Source organism: Cnephaeus nilssonii (assembly GCF_951640355.1).
Source record: "Cnephaeus nilssonii genome assembly, chromosome: 4".
Lineage (NCBI taxonomy): Eukaryota > Metazoa > Chordata > Mammalia > Chiroptera > Vespertilionidae > Cnephaeus > Cnephaeus nilssonii.
The window spans coordinates 39536071-39558220 of NC_137075.1; the positions used below are offsets into that span (position 1 = coordinate 39536071).

The following is a 22150-nucleotide window of genomic DNA, read 5'->3' on the forward strand; positions in this document are numbered from 1 at the left end:
AAAATAAAATAATATTTCCATTAAAGTTATTGGAACCTCACAACTAAACTATGAGGTCTCTAAACACTAGGGACGTTAGGTCCAGAGAGATCATTAGTGTAACAGGTATGTGTCCCTTTACAAACAGTCTCCATCACTGATTACACTCTCATTGACATTTTGTCTTCAGTTGTCTGTCTGTTAAAAGCCCTGCTACTCGCTAGATGATCCTTGTATTGGCCTGTTGTGAATAACACCTTGTCTAACTAATTCTCACTCTTCTGTGAGAAACATGAACACATTGGAAAACTGTCATGTAGTTATTCTAGGGATTCAAATAATGCCTAAATATTCTAGATCCTTTCAATATTATATCTGAATAGAAATTAATGTACTTTTATCAATAATCATTTTGGCTTTTTGGCATATTAAAAATTCTAATCTTAATGCAATCTCATAAGAATGATTATATATCTGGCCTACCTATATTTCTTTCTTTCTTTTGGCATTATAACTAGAGTGAACATATGTAATTTTTCAGCCAAAACAGAATACTTTTTGGAGTGATTGAAGAGACTTCATAATTATTTGGGGACAAAAAGTATAAACTGGAATATGGTCATCTTAGTTATAATGGTCAATATGAATTTCCTTACAGAAACATGTTAGCATTGTGATTTATGTTGATTAATCTATAATGAAAATAGTACCATAAAGACTAATCATTTTCTAAGCATATGTCTGTTAGGAAATTTTCCTGGGGTGGAGAATGGAGAAGGAGGCTGACAACTCCATCATTACATCAAGCGTTTATTAAGGGAAGTTACATATGAGGCACATATTGGGCTGGAGCAATATGACATGGCTGTTCTCCATGTCATGTGGCAGGCCCTAAGGAGTTATATAGGACGGGCAGGGTGGATAGAGGTACTGGGGTGTGTCCCACCCAAGATAAGGGTAAAATGGCTCATATACTTGCCCAGGGAAGAGCAAGAACCTGTTCTAGGAACCAGCACATCTAGGGCATAGGGGAAGGTTTGGAGAGACTTTAAGGGGATTTAGGAGAGCAATCTCTGTTCTGACCCAGATCTAGTTGGATCTAGCATGGGGGTATAGCAGTGGTCATGTCATAAAACAATCCCTTCTTTACAATCTGATATAATTACTTATTTTTTATAATGATGATGATGATGATGATGATGATGGATTCTGTGGGATGTTCTATATGACAGTATATCAAATTCTATTTCTAAGCTAGTAAGTTATTCAGACTTTCAGGATAATAGAAAATATCCTAGAGCTTATTTAGCATAACAGTTTTATTTTTAAGATACAAAAATTAGGATTAGGAAAGCCAAATAGATTGCCCAATGCTATGCAGTTGATTAATTGCAGAGCCAGATATATACCACAGGTATCCTAGTTCTCAATATACACCAACATTTTTAGCACACTACTTCAATTCCTTTATATAATGCTTCTTTCCTTTAAAAATTATATTTAAGCTATGGTGGTGTTGCACAGTGGTTAGTGTCATCTGTGCACTGAAGGGTCTTGGGTTTGATTCCAGGTCAGGGCACATATCCAGGTTGCAGGATGAATCCCAAATCAGGGCACATATGGGAGGCACTGATCTTTATTTCTCTCTTACATCAATGTCTCTGTCTCCCTGTCTCTCTCCCCTCCCCCTTCCCCTATCCCCTCCTCTCTTTCAAGTCAATGAAAAAATATATATATACTCTGGTAGGATTTTTTGAAGTTATATTTAAGACAACTACAGTGTAGAGTTGAGGTGTTTGTAGCATACCAACATCCCTATTGAGAACCACTAGAAAAGTCACACAAACACACACACACACACACACACACATCTGATAAAGATATCAGAGAGCTTCTGGAGTAACATGGACAAGACAGGGGGAAAACAGCTAGGACAGAAAGGGGAAACTGAAACAATGCACATCTCCTGTAGTCATTTTGCTTTGTTCTAGGCATAGAATGAAAAGAGAGAATCCAGGTTTTCCATGGATAGTGAATAATTGATGTGTCACAGAAACCAGTAGTCTTTATGTGACTGGAGAGACAAAATTGGAAACTTGAGGGCTTAAAATCACAATGAGAAGGAAGGGTAAAGAAGTGGATACACAGCTGATTTTCCCCTTAAGATATTTTCTGAGTTGAGTTCTAAAGCTACAAGGAACAGAAGCATATGAAACTAAACAGAACACCTATAAAAAAAAGAGGAATTTTTTATAGCCTCACCCTACCACAAAAAGAGTGTTGAGTAAAAAGGGAGGAATGGGATCCTGGTGAACATACCAGTTCTTAAAATGAAAACCTTGGAGATCTGTAACTAAGAACAAGGGTGAACTTGACAGAGTCTGAGCTTTACTGCACTGCTCTGTGTTTGCTCAGCCCAATACATGATTGGATTTAGGTGATAAGCCTCTGCTCTCTCTGCAGAGTAGAGGAAAGAGTGACTTTCTCTAAAGGAAAATAATGTCAGCTGGGGTGCCTATGATGTTCCTACATATAGACAGTACCTACCATCCAGTAAAAAGTAATTAGTGATGCCAAAAGAGAAGACCATACAACTCCTCCCATCCCAATAAACAAGTTAAAAAAAAAAAGGTCAAGATAAGCAGGTGATCCAAATATTTTTATTAGCAAAAATCAAAATAAAACGATTAACAATATGTTAAAAATCCTATATAATAAAACCCTAATATGCAAATTGACCAAACAGCAGAATGCCTGGTCACTATGATGCACACTGACCACCAGGGGGCAGATGCTCAATACAGGAGCTGCCCCCTCGTGGTCAGTGCATTCCCACAGGGGGAGCACCACTCAGCCAAAAGCCGGGCTCATGACTGGTGAGTGCAGCGGCGGTGGCGGGAGCCTCTCCCGCCTCCATAACAGGTGGACATCCTCCGAGGGGTCCCAGACTGCAAGAGGGCACAGGCCAGGCTAAGGGGAACTCCCCCGCCAGTGCACGAATGTTGTGCACTGGGCCTCTAGTATAGTATAAGATGGATAAAATAAAGGAAAATGAAGAATTTTACATGCAAATTAGAACTATGAAATAGAATCAAATGGAAGTTCTGGAATTGAAAGTATAACTGAAGTAAGTACTTAATAGATTGGTCTAATAGCAGATAAAACACAGTGGAAGTTGAGATTAGTGACTTGGTACACAGAGAAATAGAAACATCTAATCCAAAGCACAAAGAGAAACAAGAGTGGGAGAAATAAAATACCGTAAGAGAGACATGGAATACATTAAAAAATGTATATTATAAATTGGAGCCCTAATAGGCTGAGAGAATGAGGCATATATAGTATTGGGGGGAGGGTGTGGCTGAGACATTTTCAATTATTTTAAAATAATTTGTTAATCACAATTAACATCAATCTATATGTATGTGAGAAATGGCAATAGAGCACCAAGTAGATAAGCTAACCATTCTGGAATGCTAAACAATATTATAACTTCATAGACCAAAACCTCCTCTCTGAAGTCCCTTGTTTTTCATGTGAGAATTTTTCATCGGCCTACCTCTGCCTGAGTGACAAACTATGGTGATCCATGTTCATTACCACCTAACGCTGGACCTACACACGTAAAAGATATATCCAGTGGTCTGACTTTAGAGTAGAAACAATCTCTCTTTCCTCTCAGGCTACTTAGAATCTTCACTATCAAACTCACGTATGTGAGTTAAAGCACTTTTCTGAAGGCTCTGTTTAGAAAGCCACAACAATAACAAAGTAGTCCTTTGGCATCCAAAAGACATCTTCATTCATTTGCTGGCACATTCTTTTATGAGTCTAGACTCATTCTCCACCCTCTCCACTCTGTTCTGTGTTCTAGGATATCCTCTGGTTGCAGCAACAGGTTCATACACAGAAGTTTCCACACTATGGTGCCAACCATAAGCAACAATGATCGTTTCCCACAATGCTTCACATGTAGGCTGCTTTACAATAGGCCCATGGCTTTATACATTTTATTCTGTGTACAATGTCCACCCTAGCCATATCTACCTGCCAAAACCCATTATACTTCAAGAAATTATCTCAATTACCACCTTTTTCATGAAGTACTTTCTTATGTCTAAATGGAAATTTCCTCTTCTACATTCTTTTTGAGAAGAAGTATGGTGAGTCAGAAATATGATCTCTGGAAGCACATAGCACATAGACTTTTACTTGAGCTGGGTCAGTGTGGCTCAGTGGTTGAATGTCGACCTATGAACCAGAAGGTCATGGTTCAATTCGCAGTCAGGGTATATGCCTGGGTTATGGGCTTGATCCTCAGTAGGGGGTGTGCAGGAGGCAGCCGATCAATGATTCTCTCTCCTCATTGATGTTTCTATCTCTCTCTCCTTCTCCCTTCCTCTCTGAAATCAATAAAAATATATTTTTAAAAATTTAACTTGAACCACTGACAAATTGAATGACTGTGTTAAGGGCCATGACAGCGAAAGCACAGGGCACCGAGGAGAGGTACCCAACATATCCTTGAGGGACATAGAGGTCAAGGAAGGTTTCCTGGAGAAAGTGACATTTAAACTGATAATTACAGACCAAATGAGGCAGTCAAAAAAGGGAGAGATGGAGGAGATATTCATCCATAAGTTGACTCTCCTAGTGGATGTTTAAGATGGTGATTACTAGCCCTAGCCAGTTTGGTTCACTGGATAGAACATAGGCCTGTGAAGGGTCCTGGGTTTGATTCCAGTCAAGGGCACGGGGGGCGTGCAGGAGGCAGCTAATCAATTATTCTCTCATCATTGATGTTTCTGTCTCTCTCTCCCTCTCCCTTCCTCGCTGAAATCAATAAAAATATATTTTTTAAAAGAGATGTGATTACTACATAGAAAGCAAGTGAACCCAGTGACCTACTGAGGGATATAGACATGTGCAAGAAACCATTTCAACTTTTAAGATTTGATGGTAATAAAGGAAAAAGCATGTATGTAATTTTGTGGGGTGCTGGGAGGCATGGGATTAATACCACACGAGTGGCTCAGACAAGTACTTGAAAACTAAAAAACAGGTCTCATCTCTGTCTGGGGCAATTAATGAAAGCATGATAAAAACTGGCATTTGAGCTGAGTGTTAGAATTAAAATGACTGAATTGTGTAGCTATTTTAAGAAGACTAATTATATTATAGAGAACAAGATGAATAGGAGAGAAAAGAACAATTAGGATGTTATTGTGATAGTGACGGGTAAGAGATTTTGAAACTGACCTTGTCTGAAGTCTTACAACCAGAGCTTGAAGTGACTTAAATACAATGTAGAAGGTAGGATGTTAGAAAGCAACAGCGTCATCATGCTACAGGAAAAGATAAGGATTACATTAATGTACTGATTTTTCTTCCACCCTCTACCCCACTCACCAACCTATTCTGTATCCTTTGCCCTGCTGGTGCCCCAGTTGGCTGACCTAACAGACTGCAGCAGCAACTGGGATTCAACCAATGGGAAACAGCAGCAGGAGCACATGTTTGGGGTATTTCCTCCCTGCTGTGTCCCTGCCTGGGTACCAGATCTCCAGGAGTAGCTGCCTTCCTCTGTGCCGCCAGCTCTCACTGAGCACCCATCATACTGCTTTCCCCCTTGCTTCGTCAGACTGAGGGTGTCAGTGGTTTCTTCTGTTGCTGATCTCTGAGTGCCTGTCATTCTTTGTCTCCTTGACCCTGCCCACATCTCTGTCAGGGATCTTTCATAAAATTCTCTGATTAAACAATCTGGGGAATAGTCTGCTTTATATTGAGAATCAGGCTTACACAATGAAAAAGTGATTGATAAATGAAAGAGCAATATACATCTTTTGATTTATAGAAAATAACCAAATTATGTAACAGGTGCCTATTTATTTTTAAACAGAGCAATAGCTTTTGAGGACAAAACCCTTAGCAGTTATCTTGACCAACTCTCATTTTTAAGTGTAAGGTCTACGCCTTGGCCTGGAGGAGCCGTGCTGAAAAGAGCAGACATAGTTGAGGGCGTGGAAGGGGCAGGTGGGAAGAGGAGGGAATCGACATCTAAAGCAAACTTTTGCTTACGTCATATTTTAATTCAGTGCCAATTTGTCCCTGTGCTTGAGTTGCTGATTTTAGAGGAGACTGAGGGAGAAAATCAGAAATCCCTGGCCAGAGTGATACTCTGGGTGCTACACTAGGTCATGTGCAAAGCTGAAGATTCTATTTGATGGAGCCATACACAGTCCCTTACACTTTCTTTCCTGCAATTTACAGCACCCATTTTGTGCTGACTGGTCATCATTTAGCAATTAGGTAAGAATGCCGCAGTGCCATGAGGTTTCCACAGACAGTGTTTTAGCTTGTTGTATAACCTTGTCATGACCTTTCCTGCCCGGGGCAGCTTGAGGACCTGGTGGCAGGTTTTTTGTCTCTATTTACATTTATCTACATCCTACACGCTGTGGCAACTTCCTGAACTTGGGAAACCTTTTTAGTAATTCAGACTATGATTAGCAAAGGCCCAGGGTCCCAGTTCCGTTCCTGTCACTGAGAAAGGCCACTTCAGACCAGAGGCCATCTGGGAAACCTAGAAATTAGAAACTCCTGGTGGAAAAAGGGCAGACCCCCCCCCCCCCCCCAAGAAACACTGGCATAAGACTGTAGCCTCTGCATTCTCCTGGGCATGGGGGAAAAGCCCTGTTCAAGGCTCTCCAATACAAACCTGGAGCTCCCGGGACATCGCGTGCTCCCAGAAGCCTTTGCAGCTATCCCAGGACTCAGAATGTAGCTCTGGGAGCAAACGTTGTCCTTAAGTGGCTGAATGAACAGCACTCAGGGGTCACCCCTTATCCCCAGTCTGCTTTAAACCTGGGATGGACAAGCCGCCCTGGCCTCAAACTCTCCAGTGGCTCTAGGTGGGTGTATTTCTTTTTCATGATCAGCATGGATTTGATCAAATTTGAAAACCCTAAATAATGTATGCCAGGCACATTCAGATTCATTTGCATGTAAATCATCACAGATGATGCTTTATAAAGATTTCTAAGATGCCTCTTAATAAGCATTTTCAAGCCTCTTTTATTTTTCTGTAAACACTCTAATCTCACTCTGGAAGGTTTGCATTTGGTTTGAAATGGCAAGCCCAGGAATTCTGAGCAGATTCTGACAGGCCCGAGCTCTCCCAGTCCTACTTTTCATCCATCAGAGATTGACTCAGAATCCCTCGGCCAGACGGATGAAGAGTCCCAGCTGTCAACTCCCATCTCCCACTGGTACTTTATACTCAATTGGCTTTAAAAACAAGAGTGTTTTCATGTTTTAAATGCTCATTTACAAACCGTTTCTCATCTCTTGAGTCTCTGCAATGTTCCCTCTGAGGCCTCCCTGCTCCCAGGGGAATTTTCCCTGGTTTAGGAATAAATAGAAAGGAGGGGGGTGGGAAAAACAACCCTCTTCTGATAAGCTGTCCCAGCTGACAGGCCCTCCCCTCAGACCCATCCACTTAGATCAATGAGCATTTCACAGGCTTAACCAGTTATCTTCACAAAAACAAGACTGTTATATATCCACACAAACAAAGAGGTATGCAACATTAAAAATGCTTCCCACACATTTTAACTAGGAAAGAAATGTGAGTTTCCTACCTTATGCAACCCCATAGTATAACCTTCTCCTCCCATTCAATTGCTCTCTAAACCAGGCATTCATTTTGTTTCCTTAAAGAACAAAACAAACACCATTCCACTAACCCTCTCCTAAGCTATTTCCTGATTTCTCATGTATATTTTTCTATACATACAGGGTTTTTCATAAATCCAGATCAATAAATGTACAGTTTGGAAATTTGCTCTTTAGTGACATATGTATTTTAGTGTCTTGCGTGAAGATCTAAATTCAAACATATATGCAACTTGAGTCAGTTTAGGTAGGGTCACTGTTACATTGGCCTCTATGATACATACTCTGTTATATGGTCCACAAATATATATTGAATGAATTGATACAGAAATTAAAACATACCAGTGTCTGATGACTAACGTGTATTTCAAATGCCAGCAGAAAAATGTTCAACTCGGGTCTCTGAGCTGGCTAAAACGAAAATAATAATGATTATATCAGTAAAATAATAGTAGTTGTTATTATAATAATTATTCTAATTATAATGTAACTAATACTTGATGGTCCACAGAGTTCTTACATATACAATCTATTTTCACATACGACCTCGTTTGTCATCTTGAGATACTGGTTCAACTTCTTTGCAAGCTATATCAGTCCCAAGTTAAAGATACGCAGCCATCTTTTGTTACCATTTCTACATGTAATGGTGGAGTTATTTCCTCCCAAATCTTGATGACAAAACAGAGAAGATAGTTGATTGGGTTTATTAATTTACTACACTTTGTGATATGTGACAAAATACATATCAAATGACTCCTCTTGTGTCAGGCCTATTCTATTGATTAGAATACAGGTCAAAACACTGTAATAAAGATAACTCCACAAGAAAGTGGAGCCAACAGGGCAGCAGCCTCGTTCCCTCTCACGTGCAAGTGTGAGTCAGAGCTAGAGGCTGTGCCTTCTCTCTCCACAGGACTGTGGTGCCCACGCTGCTGGAGCTTCTCTGCTGCACTCAGTGTGGCTTCCCGCCCGGCCCCACGCAGCTGCCTTGGCTCTTGGCATTCCCCAGCCGGAAGGAAGCGGCAAGGATAGAGAGGGAAATGCATATGAGATAGTTTTTAAGGACAAAACCTTAAGAGGCCACTTCCTGTCACACCCGTTGCAAGAACTTAGTCACTGAGTCACACCTCCTGGGCAGAGAGGTGGGAGAATATAGTGTCTAGCTGACTTCCCACTCTCTGTTGAGACCCAGGGGTGAGGAATACTGGTGGGGATGTTCTCTTACAAAAGTGAAGAAGGAACAAATGGACACTGGAAGAACATTAGCAGTGTCTGCCACAACTTGGCCACACTATATTTGTGATACTGGGCATATGTGTCCTTATCTGGGAGTTGGGGTGAGTAGAGAAGATCCTAAAGAGAAATTGTCCTGCCGAAACCGGTTTGGCTCAGTGGACAGAGCGTCGGTCTGCGGACTGAAAGGTCCCAGGTTCGATTCCGGGCAAGGGCATGTACATTGGTTGCGGGCACATCCCCGGTAGGGGGTGTGCAGGAGGCAGCTGGTCGATGTTTCTCTCTCATCGATGTTTCTAGCTCTCTATCCCTCTCCCTTCCTCTCTGTAAAAAATCAATAAAATATATTAAAACAAAAAAAAGAGAGAAATTGTCCTGAGGGGAAGCCTAGGGCAAAACTTTATCTGATAGCATTTCCTCTCTCCTTAAAGGAAAAGAACAATGCTGAGGAAAACATGGGATTGGTGACTGGCACATCTGTTCCCTCTCAGGCCCTATGTACATAATATCTGAATCTTCAGGAAAGAGAAAGAAAACATTTTCCAACAAGAAACGTTTTTCTCCCAAAGTCTGTAAGACCTGATGGGGGAAGAAAAGCAGTGCCGAATTAGCTGGGTGCCATCGTCCAGGGTTTCTAGAAGAGGCAGGATTGGAAGGCAGTTCTACCTGAATGGTGCTGGGGCAGTGTAGGTGGCATCAGGATCGTGGTGTTGGGTCAGAACCGGCACTAGCGGGCATGGAGACTGGAGGCCAGCAGAAGACAGTAGCAGGAGAGAACTCAATGGAAGGCACCCGTGGCAGTGACAAGTCACTGTAAGCCCAGCCCCAATTTCTAGAACCACTGTGTTGAAAGATGGCTGATTAGAAGGAGTTCTCAGGAGAGAACATGGATCCGCAGCTCTGAAATTTAGTGTGATGCCACTGGAAAAGTTTACTTCCCCCGCCCCCTGCTGTAAAAATAGTACACATTTCTCCCTCTGCCATCCTCGTCCCCCCATACCCTGAAATGTTGACATGTGGTATTGCTTCAGCTTATCTCATGCCAAGGTGTTAGTTCTACAAATTCACAAGTCTACAGTGATTGGGTACAGAAAAGTTAAATAGCATTTACTCCAGTGACTATTTTCATTATTTATTGAACATACCAAATAATCCAAAGGGCAAATCCTCAAATACAGTCATCAGCAGTTTTTCTCTAAATTACAAATATGGCATTTAGAATTGTCCCTCTTCTAAGATCATTACAAAAGTCACTTCCTTTTTCATATGAAAGGCCCAGCAATTTCTGTCTCTCCGTACACAGTAACTCTATCTTCAAAGTGACAAAAGATGCATCTTTATGTAAATGCGTTGAACTGCATGTTGTACAGACTTCCACATAAGAGTCAAGTTTAAAATTCATTCCATGTGTTCTGAAAATACAGTATCCTACCAGATGAGTTTGGGTGGATGCAGAACGGGTCAGCACATTTGATTTTCCATTGACTTGATGTTAATGTTGGGTGTTCAATTGCTTTAAAGCATGACTAAAGAGTGTAAAAATGCTATAGGAATTCATGGGTCCAGAAGAATTCTCTGCTAGGCTGAATTCCCTGAGCTACATCTATATGTGTTTTCTAGACCCATTATTTTATTCCAAACCTTTTGCGTGTTTTGGGTATAGCAATGATTGAGGAAAGTGGTCGTCATAAATGACAATTTTCCTATTTAAAACCCTTTCAACAAAGAAGCTTCTTTCTCTCGCATAAAGGTGCAGGAGTCCTCAAAAATTTCAAGAGTGATTTTCCATAGTGCCGTAGTGCCATGAGATGTCTCAGGGATATATTAGTTGACTATTATATTTTTATCTCTCTCCCTTAAAGCCAAAGAAAACTTCTAAATCTTGACAATACAGAGGGTGCGGGGCAAAGGGGTATAAGGAAGCTTGGCAATGTGGGATAGATTCTTCGAAGTAATTGGCTTTACTTATGATTTAACTCTGAGGGAAAATGCTGCAGGAGGCTCGAGTTTTATTGCCATTTTTTATTATTTTTATTTAGTGTTGGCTTCCCCCTTAATGTGTTTAGCCTCTTTCACTTGCCATGATCTTCCCCAGCAAGCAATTGAACACTGCTGATCATGTGGTCAGCCTTGGATAAGAAGTATTAGCTTATGATATTTTGTTTCCTCTCCCATCTACAGCCTGCTAAGACTGCGGTTCTCACATTATAATTTCAAGATTTCTTCCTTTTCCCCCTTTTTTTTTTTTTTTTTTGCTGGCAAAACCTGCTTTTCACTTGTATTAAAACTGTCAAAACTGCCCAAAGGGAAAAAGTATATGTTTTCCCCTTGGTACTGAAAAGAGTGAAGAAGCATATTTTGGCAGTTTGAGTGTAGGTGTGAAATTTTTCACACAGCTTAACTAGGGAGGTACACAAGTCTGGCCCTGTTGGAGCATCTGATATTTCATAGATGGAAATTTCTTTAAAAGGTATGGCCTAGGGCTAAATTAAAAGATGGGGATTTAGACTAGAAATGATAGCATTCCATTGAAACAATTGTCAATTAATGTGAAAGATGCTGTTGCATATTTAGAAAACAAATGGTACCCTTTTAAATTTTCCCCATGGCAAGTTTTATTGTAAAGATTTGGAGTTATACATCAGAAATGTATGTTAGCTTATGGAACCCATACCAAAACAATGCAAAATATATTACACTGTGAGTTATTGCTTTTACATGAAAGCACATCAGTTAGTGATATGCAGAAACCAATAAAACATCACCATGGCTGGCTAAGAAATCTTTGGACACAGTTCATTTTTACATCTAAGGCAATTGTTGGCTTTGTTGCATTGAAAAAGTGATGGCATCCATTCTTATATTTTTTAATTCAATCAAATCAGCTACATCTATTTCATATCCCATATTAAACAATAAGATGTGACTACCAGGTAAGTACCAAAGATTGACTAAATTATCTGGATTCCCTCCCACCCCCGCCAAAGATTTGGCTGCCTAAACATGAATATAAATATTGATTTTTACTTTACACATAGTGTATAGGTTGGTCCATTGCTGATTTTACTTCCTAAATAAAATGTTTATCACCCATCCTCTGATTTCATTAATTTTAGAATGTTAGATTAATAATTAATCAGATTCACAGAAAAGAGAATTATAATTTTTAAATCAAATAGGATTCATATAGCCAATCCTTTACACTAAGCCATCAAGGATGTCTCAATACAATTGAGTCTTATTTTAATGTGCTTTATATACCTAAAAACTCATGATGTATACAAGAGATACTTATTTCTATTCCTATTAAAGGATACATGAGAAATATTTTGGATTCACAATCTCTTTTCAGTTCTTACATATTTAATGCGAGATTTTATATGTGTCCATAATTTTTATTTTTATTGTAAAATCAATTTTTGAGATATGGGGAACCTTCTCTAATTGAGGAATTCCCCTTTAATATATCACTCAATCTTTAATATATCACTTAGTCTTTGCTTCATTTTTTTTTTCAGAAAAGATCATCATATTTTTGTAACCACTCATATTTTAAAAGTGATTCTTATGGTAAAATAAAATCCTTTCCCCATGATTTTCACTTAAATTGATTCCATCTCTGCAGCCATGGAGAATAAATCCACTCCTTATGACTATAAATCAGATATTTATAAATGTACATCATACTTCCCCTTGGCCTTCATTTATTTAGTTTTAAAACCCTCAGTTTCTTTAGTCTGTTGGCCTCAAGTTTGTGATCTCGTATGTGGGACATTCATTAACTCTTTCCTGAACATTTTGAGCTTTATTTCAATCTCCACATTTCACCTTACTAACTTCTCTCCCTTACAAATCTTTCTCTCCCTTACAAATCTCTCTATTGTTAGATTATGTTCCCATAAAGAATTTAAAATATTTATCTGTTCAAGAAACAAGATAAAATTATGGCACGGAATTTCGACCTTTGCCGAAATCACAATTTGGCTTCCCAGAACACTGTGGACATAGATCCTCTCATCATTGTGTATCTCAGCATTCACCCCATGCAGCCATCAAACCAACAGCCTAAGAACCAGGCAGGGAATTTTTCAAATGCTCCAAATAGCTGCACATCACTACAGATTATGACTGCTTGGATTTAGGGAACATTTTTTTGGCTGGGGAAACATTCCAATGGGATAGATTAATCTATGTAAACCACATACCTCAGCTGAAACTGCTGTTCGGTATTCTAAATTGCCAGCTCCGTCTCCTTTCTGCACAAAAATGCACATTTCTTCCTATAATAAAGATATTTTATAATAGCAATAAGGCAACTCCAGGGTGTGTGGTTATCACGAGATAATCATACCCTAGAGGGATTACAGACACTTGGCTGTGCCTCATAACACCCCATGTGTGTGTTTATCTCATGATAACCACACTTCGCTTTTGTATCTTATTGCCTAATTATCCTCTGCTAATGCAAAATACTAATTTTTTGTCTGAAACAATATGTGCACGGATGCATTGCAATCACAGGAGGACACTGACAAACAATACTGCTGTTACTCTATATTCACTTCCCATAAGAAGAAACTTCTGAGTGATAGGTGAACATTCTGCTCCATTTTTTAATGAGCTGCTTCTTAGAGGCCGGTTTTACCCATTAATGCTATAAGATAAATGACCCAGACATTTTTTTTTTCTCTTTTAGACATAAGATTTCTCAATTATAATTGGAAACTAGAGAATGAACAGAAATTTCAAACCTGGAAAAAAAAAAAAAGACACTTCATGTACTTCCAAAATGTTAATGGCACTGATTGCTTTTGATATATTGAGTTATCTAATCTAATAAATTGAGTTATCTAATCTAATAAGAATATCTGTATACTGCTTAGTCACACCTCTACATATATTTCATCTGTCAACCTTTCAAGTTGAAAATATAAAGTTTTGTACTTTACAGAAGTGTGATTCATACAAGTCCATCCATCTTGAATCATTTTACTAACTTGTATAAAATGAAATTATTGCCTACACAATTATCCCTATTCTGCATAGTAATATTTATTATTTTTATATTACATTACTATAAAACAGTTAAAGCCAATAGTTTGGTTCCATGTACAGATTTTCTATGAATCTGATCTCAGAAATGAACACTTTCAAGTTGTATTATCGAAAGTCTTATGTGTAAATCTTTGACTATATTTAAGACCCTGGAAAGACCCTTAAGAACTCTCTTGTATTTCATTACTTCAGTTAAATTTTTCTGAATATAAAGACAATCTAGTTTTTTAGGATTTCTACAAAAAACTAATGGTATATTCTTAAAAGTTAAATTTATATATATTTGTGTGTATATATGCATACCACCTGTATTTTTCATAAATACTCCTTTAGAACTTGTTTCCACAGACCATGACCATTACTCACAAGGCCACTCCTTCTATTTTCTTAACCTTACAAACTTGATTTCCTCTTCCTGGTTTCTGACTTCATAAATATCACAGGGTCAAAATTGCTTCAATTCAATAAACCTGTTCTTTCTGAACTGTCTGGTTATAGGCTGCAAGACGAGCTATTGCTCTGTCCCTGGAGTCCAGTTCCACGGGTACATGTTTGAACTTTGATTTTAGGGCTGGATTATCCATCTGCATTTACTAACAAAGACTGCACTAACTCTCAATCCATAAGTGACAGGGAGATACAGCAACAATTACTAGCGGCTTGAGGGCAGCATTCAATTGTTGGAAGGACTAAAGGATGAACAAATAAAATATACTTTAGAAATTGCTACTCCATTAACAGAGAAAAAAATGCTGTTGATACTTAACTGTTAATTATTCACTGGCAGGTAATTCATGGGAAATACTATTTTAGTTTATAGGCACAGGAATATTTTCTTAGAAGTGAAAAACACCTTCTATTCCAGTCACCTCTTTATACAGCCAAGAACATTTGACACCATCTATTCTATTTACATGTCTTTCACTAAGAGCTAGAAAGGAAAATCTTTTAAATCAATACACATAATCACCTACACCAGAGATGGTACATGCCTGAAATTAAGGAAATTTAGCACACCTTCTCAGATTAGCACTGGGTATTATTATCTCTTCCTTTAGCATACAGTTGGGGAACCAGAAAGAGTTAAGTAGCCTGAATAAGTGAAAATATTGGACAACATTTCAAACTTTTGAATAACCTGCATTTTCATTTGACTTTGTGAATAAATTTCCAAGAGGTATTTGAAGACATTTCTTAGAGTTTACTAAAGATTAAGCAGCTACTATGAAGGGCCTCACTATAGGAAAACAACTAAATCCTGGGAAAACTAGCACACATATGCTTTTATGTATTCCTGAAGTGAACATGAAAGAAAGGGAATGTTTCCTAGAACAACTAAATACATACATGAAGAAAAGAAGCAGTGATCTGACTCTAGAATAACAGTTTCAGGATATAAGCAAATAGGAAAGGAAATGCTGACCTTGGGCTAAAGGCTAATACTAGTCTTAGCATAAGAAAACTATGCTTTAGCCCCATGCTTCAGTTTAGTAAAACATAAATAACAAAAACATACATGTTAAAATCATACACTAGAGAAACTAAAAAAAACCAAAATTCAAAATAATGCATGGTATAAAGAAAACAATAGTATTTGGAAAAGAAACAAAATAATGTAATTAAATACTAAACGAAGTTTATAGAATGCAGCAAAAGTGACAATGTAAAGAACATTTATAGTCCTAAATTATTATATTAAAAAAGAATTGCTGAAAATAACAACCTAACATCTAATTTAAGAAATTATGGAAAGAACAATAAAGTAAATATAGTGGCAAGACCTAAAACAGTGGAAGACCTGAAACAATAATGAAATTTTAAAAGTAATGAAAAATAAAACCAAAATGTAAACAGGTAGTTCTTTAAAGAGAATCCCAAGTAAAATTGATTTTTAATAAAAGAAAGAAAAAGGGAGATGACATGTAAACAGTATTAGCAAAAAACTGGCAAATATTTGTATACAGGCTAGAATTAAATGCAGCTAAGAATTGTGAATATCTTAATGATTATAAATTTGAAAATTAGAAAAACAGTCACATTTCTAGAGAAATATAACTTAGTATGAATAACTTGAAGACACTGAAAAACTGTATATTCTATATTAAAGTATTTGAGAAGCAAGATTTGATTGTTTTACCAAAAAATTCTATTAACCAGTCAAGGAAAACACCATATCAATCTTATTTAAATCTTCAGAGGACAGGGAAATAGGGGGCACTACAAGTCATACTAAGAGAATGGTATAAGTATACTTCTGAAATCAAAATCAGAAAAGGATGTAGAGCCCTAACTGGTTTGACTCAGTGGATAGAGCGTCGGCCTGTGGACTGGAAGGTCCCAGGTTCGATTCCGGTCAAGGGCATGTACCTTGGTTGCGGGCACATCCCCAGTAGGAGGTGTGCAGGAGGCAGCTGATCGATGTTTCTCTCTCATCGATGTTTCTAAGTCTCTATCCCTCTCCCTTCCTCTCTGTAAAAAATCAATAAAATATATTTTTTTTTAAAAAGAAAAGGATGTAGAGGGTAGGAAAATCAAAGCCCAATTTATTCATGAATTTATATAAAAAATTCCTCAGAAACAACAATGCCAGAAAAAAAATGCCTAATGACATTTATTAAGGGTGATTTAATATTAATCTACCTAATAATAGGATAATATGCAAATTGGTCGGAACGCCATCACATAATGACCCATCAGCAGGCTGCGTCCCCGCCCCCTGCGCCAGCCCGGAGACATGAGGCTTGCATCCCCACCCCTGGCAACAGGCCTGGGATGTGAGGCTTGTGTCCCCACCCCAAGCAATGGGCCTAGGACATGAGGCTCACATCCTGCCACCTCTAATTAATTCCCTTTTAATGTGCACAAATTTTGTGCACTGGGCCACTAGTAAATATATAATTGTAATTTACCAGATAAGACAGATTAAAAGAAAAAAAAAACTAACATAATTTTCTAAGTGGATGAAAAAAAGAATTTGATACAATCAATATCAATTAACATATTATTATAAAAGAGACAAGCACGAAATATTTTAGTAAAGTAGACAAATATCATGCTAACTGGTGAAACATTGGAATCTTAACTTTTAGCATCAGGATGATTGTCACTAACACCAATTGTTTTTTGTTTTGTTTTGTTTTTGTTTTTTTTTTATCATTTTATGTGCCTCAGGCATGAAACAGCTCTGGCCACCGACACAGGCATCAAGCTAGGATGAACTAAGGACTGTACATCTGCTTTGCCCCTGATTGATATAAGAGCAGCACCACCAATCAGGTGTCTCCTTGCCCATTGCCAGGGGTTAACACCAATTGTTGATAGCATTGCCTTAGATTCCTAACCCACAAAATAAAAGAAGAAAAAATGTTATTTAAGATTTGGAAAGGAAGAAACAAAACTGCTGATAAACAGTTGTTAAAAGTTTTCTCAATATAGACAACCACAAAGAATATACAGAAAAATAAATGAAAGATAGATAAATTAGAAAAGAATATTAGGCTAGATATGATATCATTATACAAAAACCCATTATATTTGTACAGGACAGCAGAAAAATAGAAGAAAACAAAGTTATAATGTATAATAATAAAAATATGATACCTAAAAATAAATCAAACAAAAATATGCAAGACCTTTATTAAAAATATATAGAGGTCAAAGAAAATCTTTAAAAAATATCCATATTCATGGGTTTTAAAACCAAAGAGTCAACAAAATGTTTTAATGTAACTTCTTTCTTTTTTTTAAATCAAAACTACAACAGAAATAATTAAAAGAAATTGACAAATTGATTCTAAAAGTGTATAGGTCAAAAAAAAATAAAACTAAGAAAATCAAGCTACTTCTGAATAAGAATAAATTGATGATAGCTTACTCTACCTAGATATCAAACTGCATTATAAAGCTGTGGTGATTAGGACAGTATGGGACTAGCACAGCAACAGACAGATAAATGGAACAGAATATAACTAGGCTAGAGGCCCAGTGCACGAAATTTGTTCACGGGAAAGGGGTCCCCTCAGCTTGGCCTACACTCTCTCCAATCCAGGACCCCTCAGGACCTCTGGCTGCTAACCGCTCACCTGCCTGCCAGCCTGATCCCCCTAACTGCTCTCCCCTGCTGGCCTGATCCCCCTATCTGCTCCCCCCTGACAGCCTGTTCACGCTAACTGCTCTCCCCTGCTGGCCTGATCCCCCTAACTGCTCTCCCCTGACAGCCTGATTGCCTCTAACCTCCTCTGCCTTGGCCCCGCCAACATGGCTTTGTTGGGAAGGACGTCCAGAAGGACATCTAGAAGGTCGTCCAGAAGATGTTCAGTCTAATTAGCGTATTACCCTTTTATTAGTATAGATGCCACCTTGTCCTAAAAATGCAGGTTGTTCCCAGGTTTTCCTATCATGGAAGGGGAGCCCGCAGTAGCATCCTGGGTTCTGACCAGGGCTTATGCGCTTGTGCTTTATCTCCGCAGATGCGATTCCTAGTAGAAGACTCTTGGATGTACCTTGAACATTTCTATCGAATTTGCCAAATCATCCTCCAAAAATGTTGAACCACTTTAAACTCCCACCAGCAACCATGCATGTGCCCTCTGTCCCATTTTGATGCCAATATCATTGATTTCTCCCTAGAAGCTTTGTTGTGGAGCGAACGCAAGTGAACGACCACTGGAGTCCAGACCAAATTAAAATTTAGGGAGCCTTCATTAGCTGGCTGGCTGACTGCTCTGCCTTTCTCCATGCAGGGAGTCCAGAGAGCAGCAGTGAACCTTTGTGCCACTTTTAAGCACATTAACCACATCCTGTTTTTGCAGAGCAAGCAACCCAAGACAAAACAGTTTTTCCTAAGCTACGTCAGGATCATGCCATTGACGACCATGTTATGCACAGGGTCATCCTGTTCTTCAGAAAGCTAACAGTGATCTATGAAAGAAGGCCTACGTACTGGGAAGGGGCCATGAGACCGTATCTCAAGGCCTGGCCTGGTGTCGGCACTGACAACTCTATCTGGGGCATAGTCCACGGCCTGTCTGGAAGCATGCTCAAAAATTCCCACTCTCTAACAGCTTTCCTCCCATCAGCCAAGACTGCTTGGTACTTGAGCCAACCTCATTGTTCAGCTGGGGACTTGATTTCCCCGAGACAGAATTTTGGAGGAGGAAAAATAGTTTTCCTCTACCTTTCTGAGTTCTTAGTGGAGGCCCTTGTAATGAAAGACAGATTACCAAGAGAAAAACAAAAGTTCATTAAAATGTGTACCTCATGTATATGTGGGAGATCCCAGGGAAAAATGAGTAACTCCCCAAGGTGGCTTAGAATGCAGATTTAAATACCTTCTTCCTAGGGAAAGGGGACGGGAGATGTAGGCCTCTTAGAGGAGAGTAAATGATTTTTAGGAAAGATGAATGGAGGTGGGGGGGGAACAGTTTGTAACAAACTTTGGGTGTGATGTCAATTTCTATTCTCCTGTCCTATGACAGAAGTCAGTCTTCTCTGCCTGATGACACTTCTCCTGTCAAGGGGACCTATGACATTTAAGCTCCTTTTGGGGGTCTGGTTTTAGGCAGATCAGGAGACTTCAGTGAAAGCCTCTCCATGTATTTGCTGTTTTTCAAGCATCTGCAGCTCAAGATCATCAATATAACAACACAGCATATACTGGGGTGGCATGTTCTCTGACCTTCAGAATAAACCCAACAAAAGCTTGTTTCCTCTCTTAGATGATTTGCCACAGTAGCATTATTCCCTGGAGATGGTATTCTGACCAGACCTTCCTGGGAGTGGTCATGACATACCCTGTGCTTATAGAAAGGTGTGAGCCACATCACTAAATAAACCAGGGGCAGTTTTCTCATCTTGTAGAAAGGGTGATAAAGTTATGATAGTTTATGTCCCTTTCCACAGATTTCTTGCAGGTTTGTGTCTGCGCTGCCCCCCACCCCCACAGCAGCCCCAGTGCCTCGGCCGCAGGCCTTGGAGCTGCTGGGTGCCAGCCTCCCTGTGGGTTTGTGTCTCCAATTCAGCCCCCTGAGCCCCAGTGCCGCCATGGCGGGGCTTGGGGCTGCTGGGTGCCGGCCTCCCTGTGGGTTTGTGTCTCCAATCTGGACCCTCACAGCCTCAGAGCCACCTGGCCACTATGGGCATTGCCATCTTTGTGGGGTTAATTTGCATACTCACTCCTATTGGCTGATAGTGTAGCAGAGTGATGGTCAATTTGCATTTTTCTCTTTTATTAGTGTAGGTGATGACAATCATGTATGTGTTACAGATCACAGGAAAATGAGGAACTTTTGATTCAATGGTACTGTGACAATTGTTAATTCACATAGAATTATATTGTAGAGTCTTATACAATGAAATACAAGAAAAAAAACTTCCAAATAGATAAGAATAAAATGTGTAAGTAAAAACTTTAAAACTTTTAGATACTACATTATTTACATTATTTTTTTCTTAATTCGTGGTAGTTCTTTTAATCTTACCTTATAATAGAGAAACATGCAAATTGACCGCACCTCCGCTATGCCCACGATTGGGCCGGCAGGAGGCTGGGGACGGGACTCCGGGTGGCATATCCGCCGTTGAGAAGATCAAGATGGCGGTGCCCAGTGGCCGGGCCCATGCCGCCGCTCCCGGGGGTGCCTGGGGCGATCGGCACCCAGGGGGGTGTGGCCGGGCCCATGCCGCCGCTCCCGGGGGTGCCTGGGGCGATCGGCACCCCGGGGGGTGTGGCCGGGCCCATGCCGCCGCTCCCGGGGGTGCCTGGGGCGATCGGCACCCAGGGGGGCGTGGCCGGGCCCATGCCGCCGCTCCCCAGGGTGCCTGGGGCGATCGGCACCCCGGGGGGGCGTGGCCGGGCCCATCGGCACCCCGGGGGGCGTGGCCGGACCCATGCCGCCGCTCCCGGGGGTGCCTGGGGCGATTGGCACCCCGGGGGGGTGTGGCCCTGCCCATGTCGCCCCTCCCGGGGGTCCCTGGGCGATCAGCCACCCGGGGGGCGTGGCCGGGCCCCTCCCGCCCCTCCCGGGGGTCCCGGGTGGCGATTGGCCACCAGGGGGGGCGTGGCCCGGCCCCTCCTGCCCGTCCCGGGGGTTCCGGGGATCGATCGGCCACCTGGGGGGGGCATGGCCGGGCCCCTCCCGCCCCTCCCGGGGGTCCCGGGTGTCAATGGGACACCTGGAGGGGCGTGGCCGGCCCCTCCCGCCCCTCCCAGGGGTCCCGGGGGGCGATCGGCCACCAGGTGGGGCGTGGCCGGGCCCATCCCGCCCCTCCCGCCGCTCCCGGGGACCCCAGGGGTGGAGGCTTTCTGGGCCTTGGGCACCAGCGGGGAGCCTGCACCGATCGCAGGAAACCACTGGGGGTCGGCTCCTGTGATCGGTAGCAGGGACGCTGGGTGCGGCGAGCCCAAGGCCACCGCCCGGGGCCAAGCCCCGACCCTGAAAAAGGCAGAAGGCGGTGGCCACAGCCAAGGCCTGGGTCCCTGGTGCCGGCAGAAAACTGGTGCAGGCAGCCAGGTGAATGAAGGTCTATTGCACGAATCTTTGTGCAAACGGGCTACTAGTATTAAATAAAACAGCATGAAAACATTGTTTTAAGAAAATGGGCAACTGAATACCAAGAAAATAGAATTGCCTTCTTGCCAGCATATAATGCTCCTTTGAGAGTTGTTAAAAAAGAAGGAATTTTCTCATGATTTGATTTTCTTTCCCATCTTATCTGTAGGAATCCCAGGATTCACAGTAGAATCACCCAGGCAGATGCTTCCTCACTCATTGTTTTGATACTGAAAAAGGAATACTGCATTGCTTAGCACAATATTTGCACAGCATGCCAACAACTTCAGCTATGTCTCTTTTTATATGGTTTAAGTACATATATATATATTATTTAAGTATATTTAATAGACAATATTATATTAGTTATATTTGTTTCAGTTATACAATATAGTGATTTGACATTTTTTTTTTTTACCTTATGTGATCACCCACTAGTTCTAGTAATGATTTGTCACCATACAAGCTTATCACAATATTATTGACTATATTCTTCTTCACCTTTTTTCACCTATCCTCCCGCTGTCTCCCTTCTTGTAACCATCCTTTGGTCTCTGTTTCCATGAGTCTGTGTTTGTTTGATTGTGGGATTTTTTTAGATTCCACATATAAGTTGAACCATATGGTATTTGTCTTTCTCTCTTATTTCACTTATC

At 40.5% G+C, this 22150-nt stretch overlaps 1 protein-coding gene across 9 annotated transcripts in view; it reads right to left on the minus strand.

The window, feature by feature from the left end:
- Positions 1–22150, minus strand: part of LOC307098381 (uncharacterized protein) — a 183051-nt gene that overhangs the window by 37196 nt on the left and 123705 nt on the right. For 4 of the 9 annotated variants that reach the window (XR_013813431.1, XR_013813432.1, XM_079769098.1 and 1 more), the window contains one exon: positions 7996–8064. Coding sequence is in view for 4 of the 9 variants with exons in the window: in XM_079769098.1 (XP_079625224.1) it covers positions 7996–8064 (69 nt within the window). In the remaining 5 variants the exon portion in view is untranslated. Of the gene's footprint in view, positions 1–5240; positions 5325–7995; positions 8065–13094; positions 13172–22150 lie in introns of those variants that run through there. The other 5 variants (XR_013813433.1, XR_013813434.1, XR_013813435.1 and 2 more) reach the window with 4 other exon arrangements.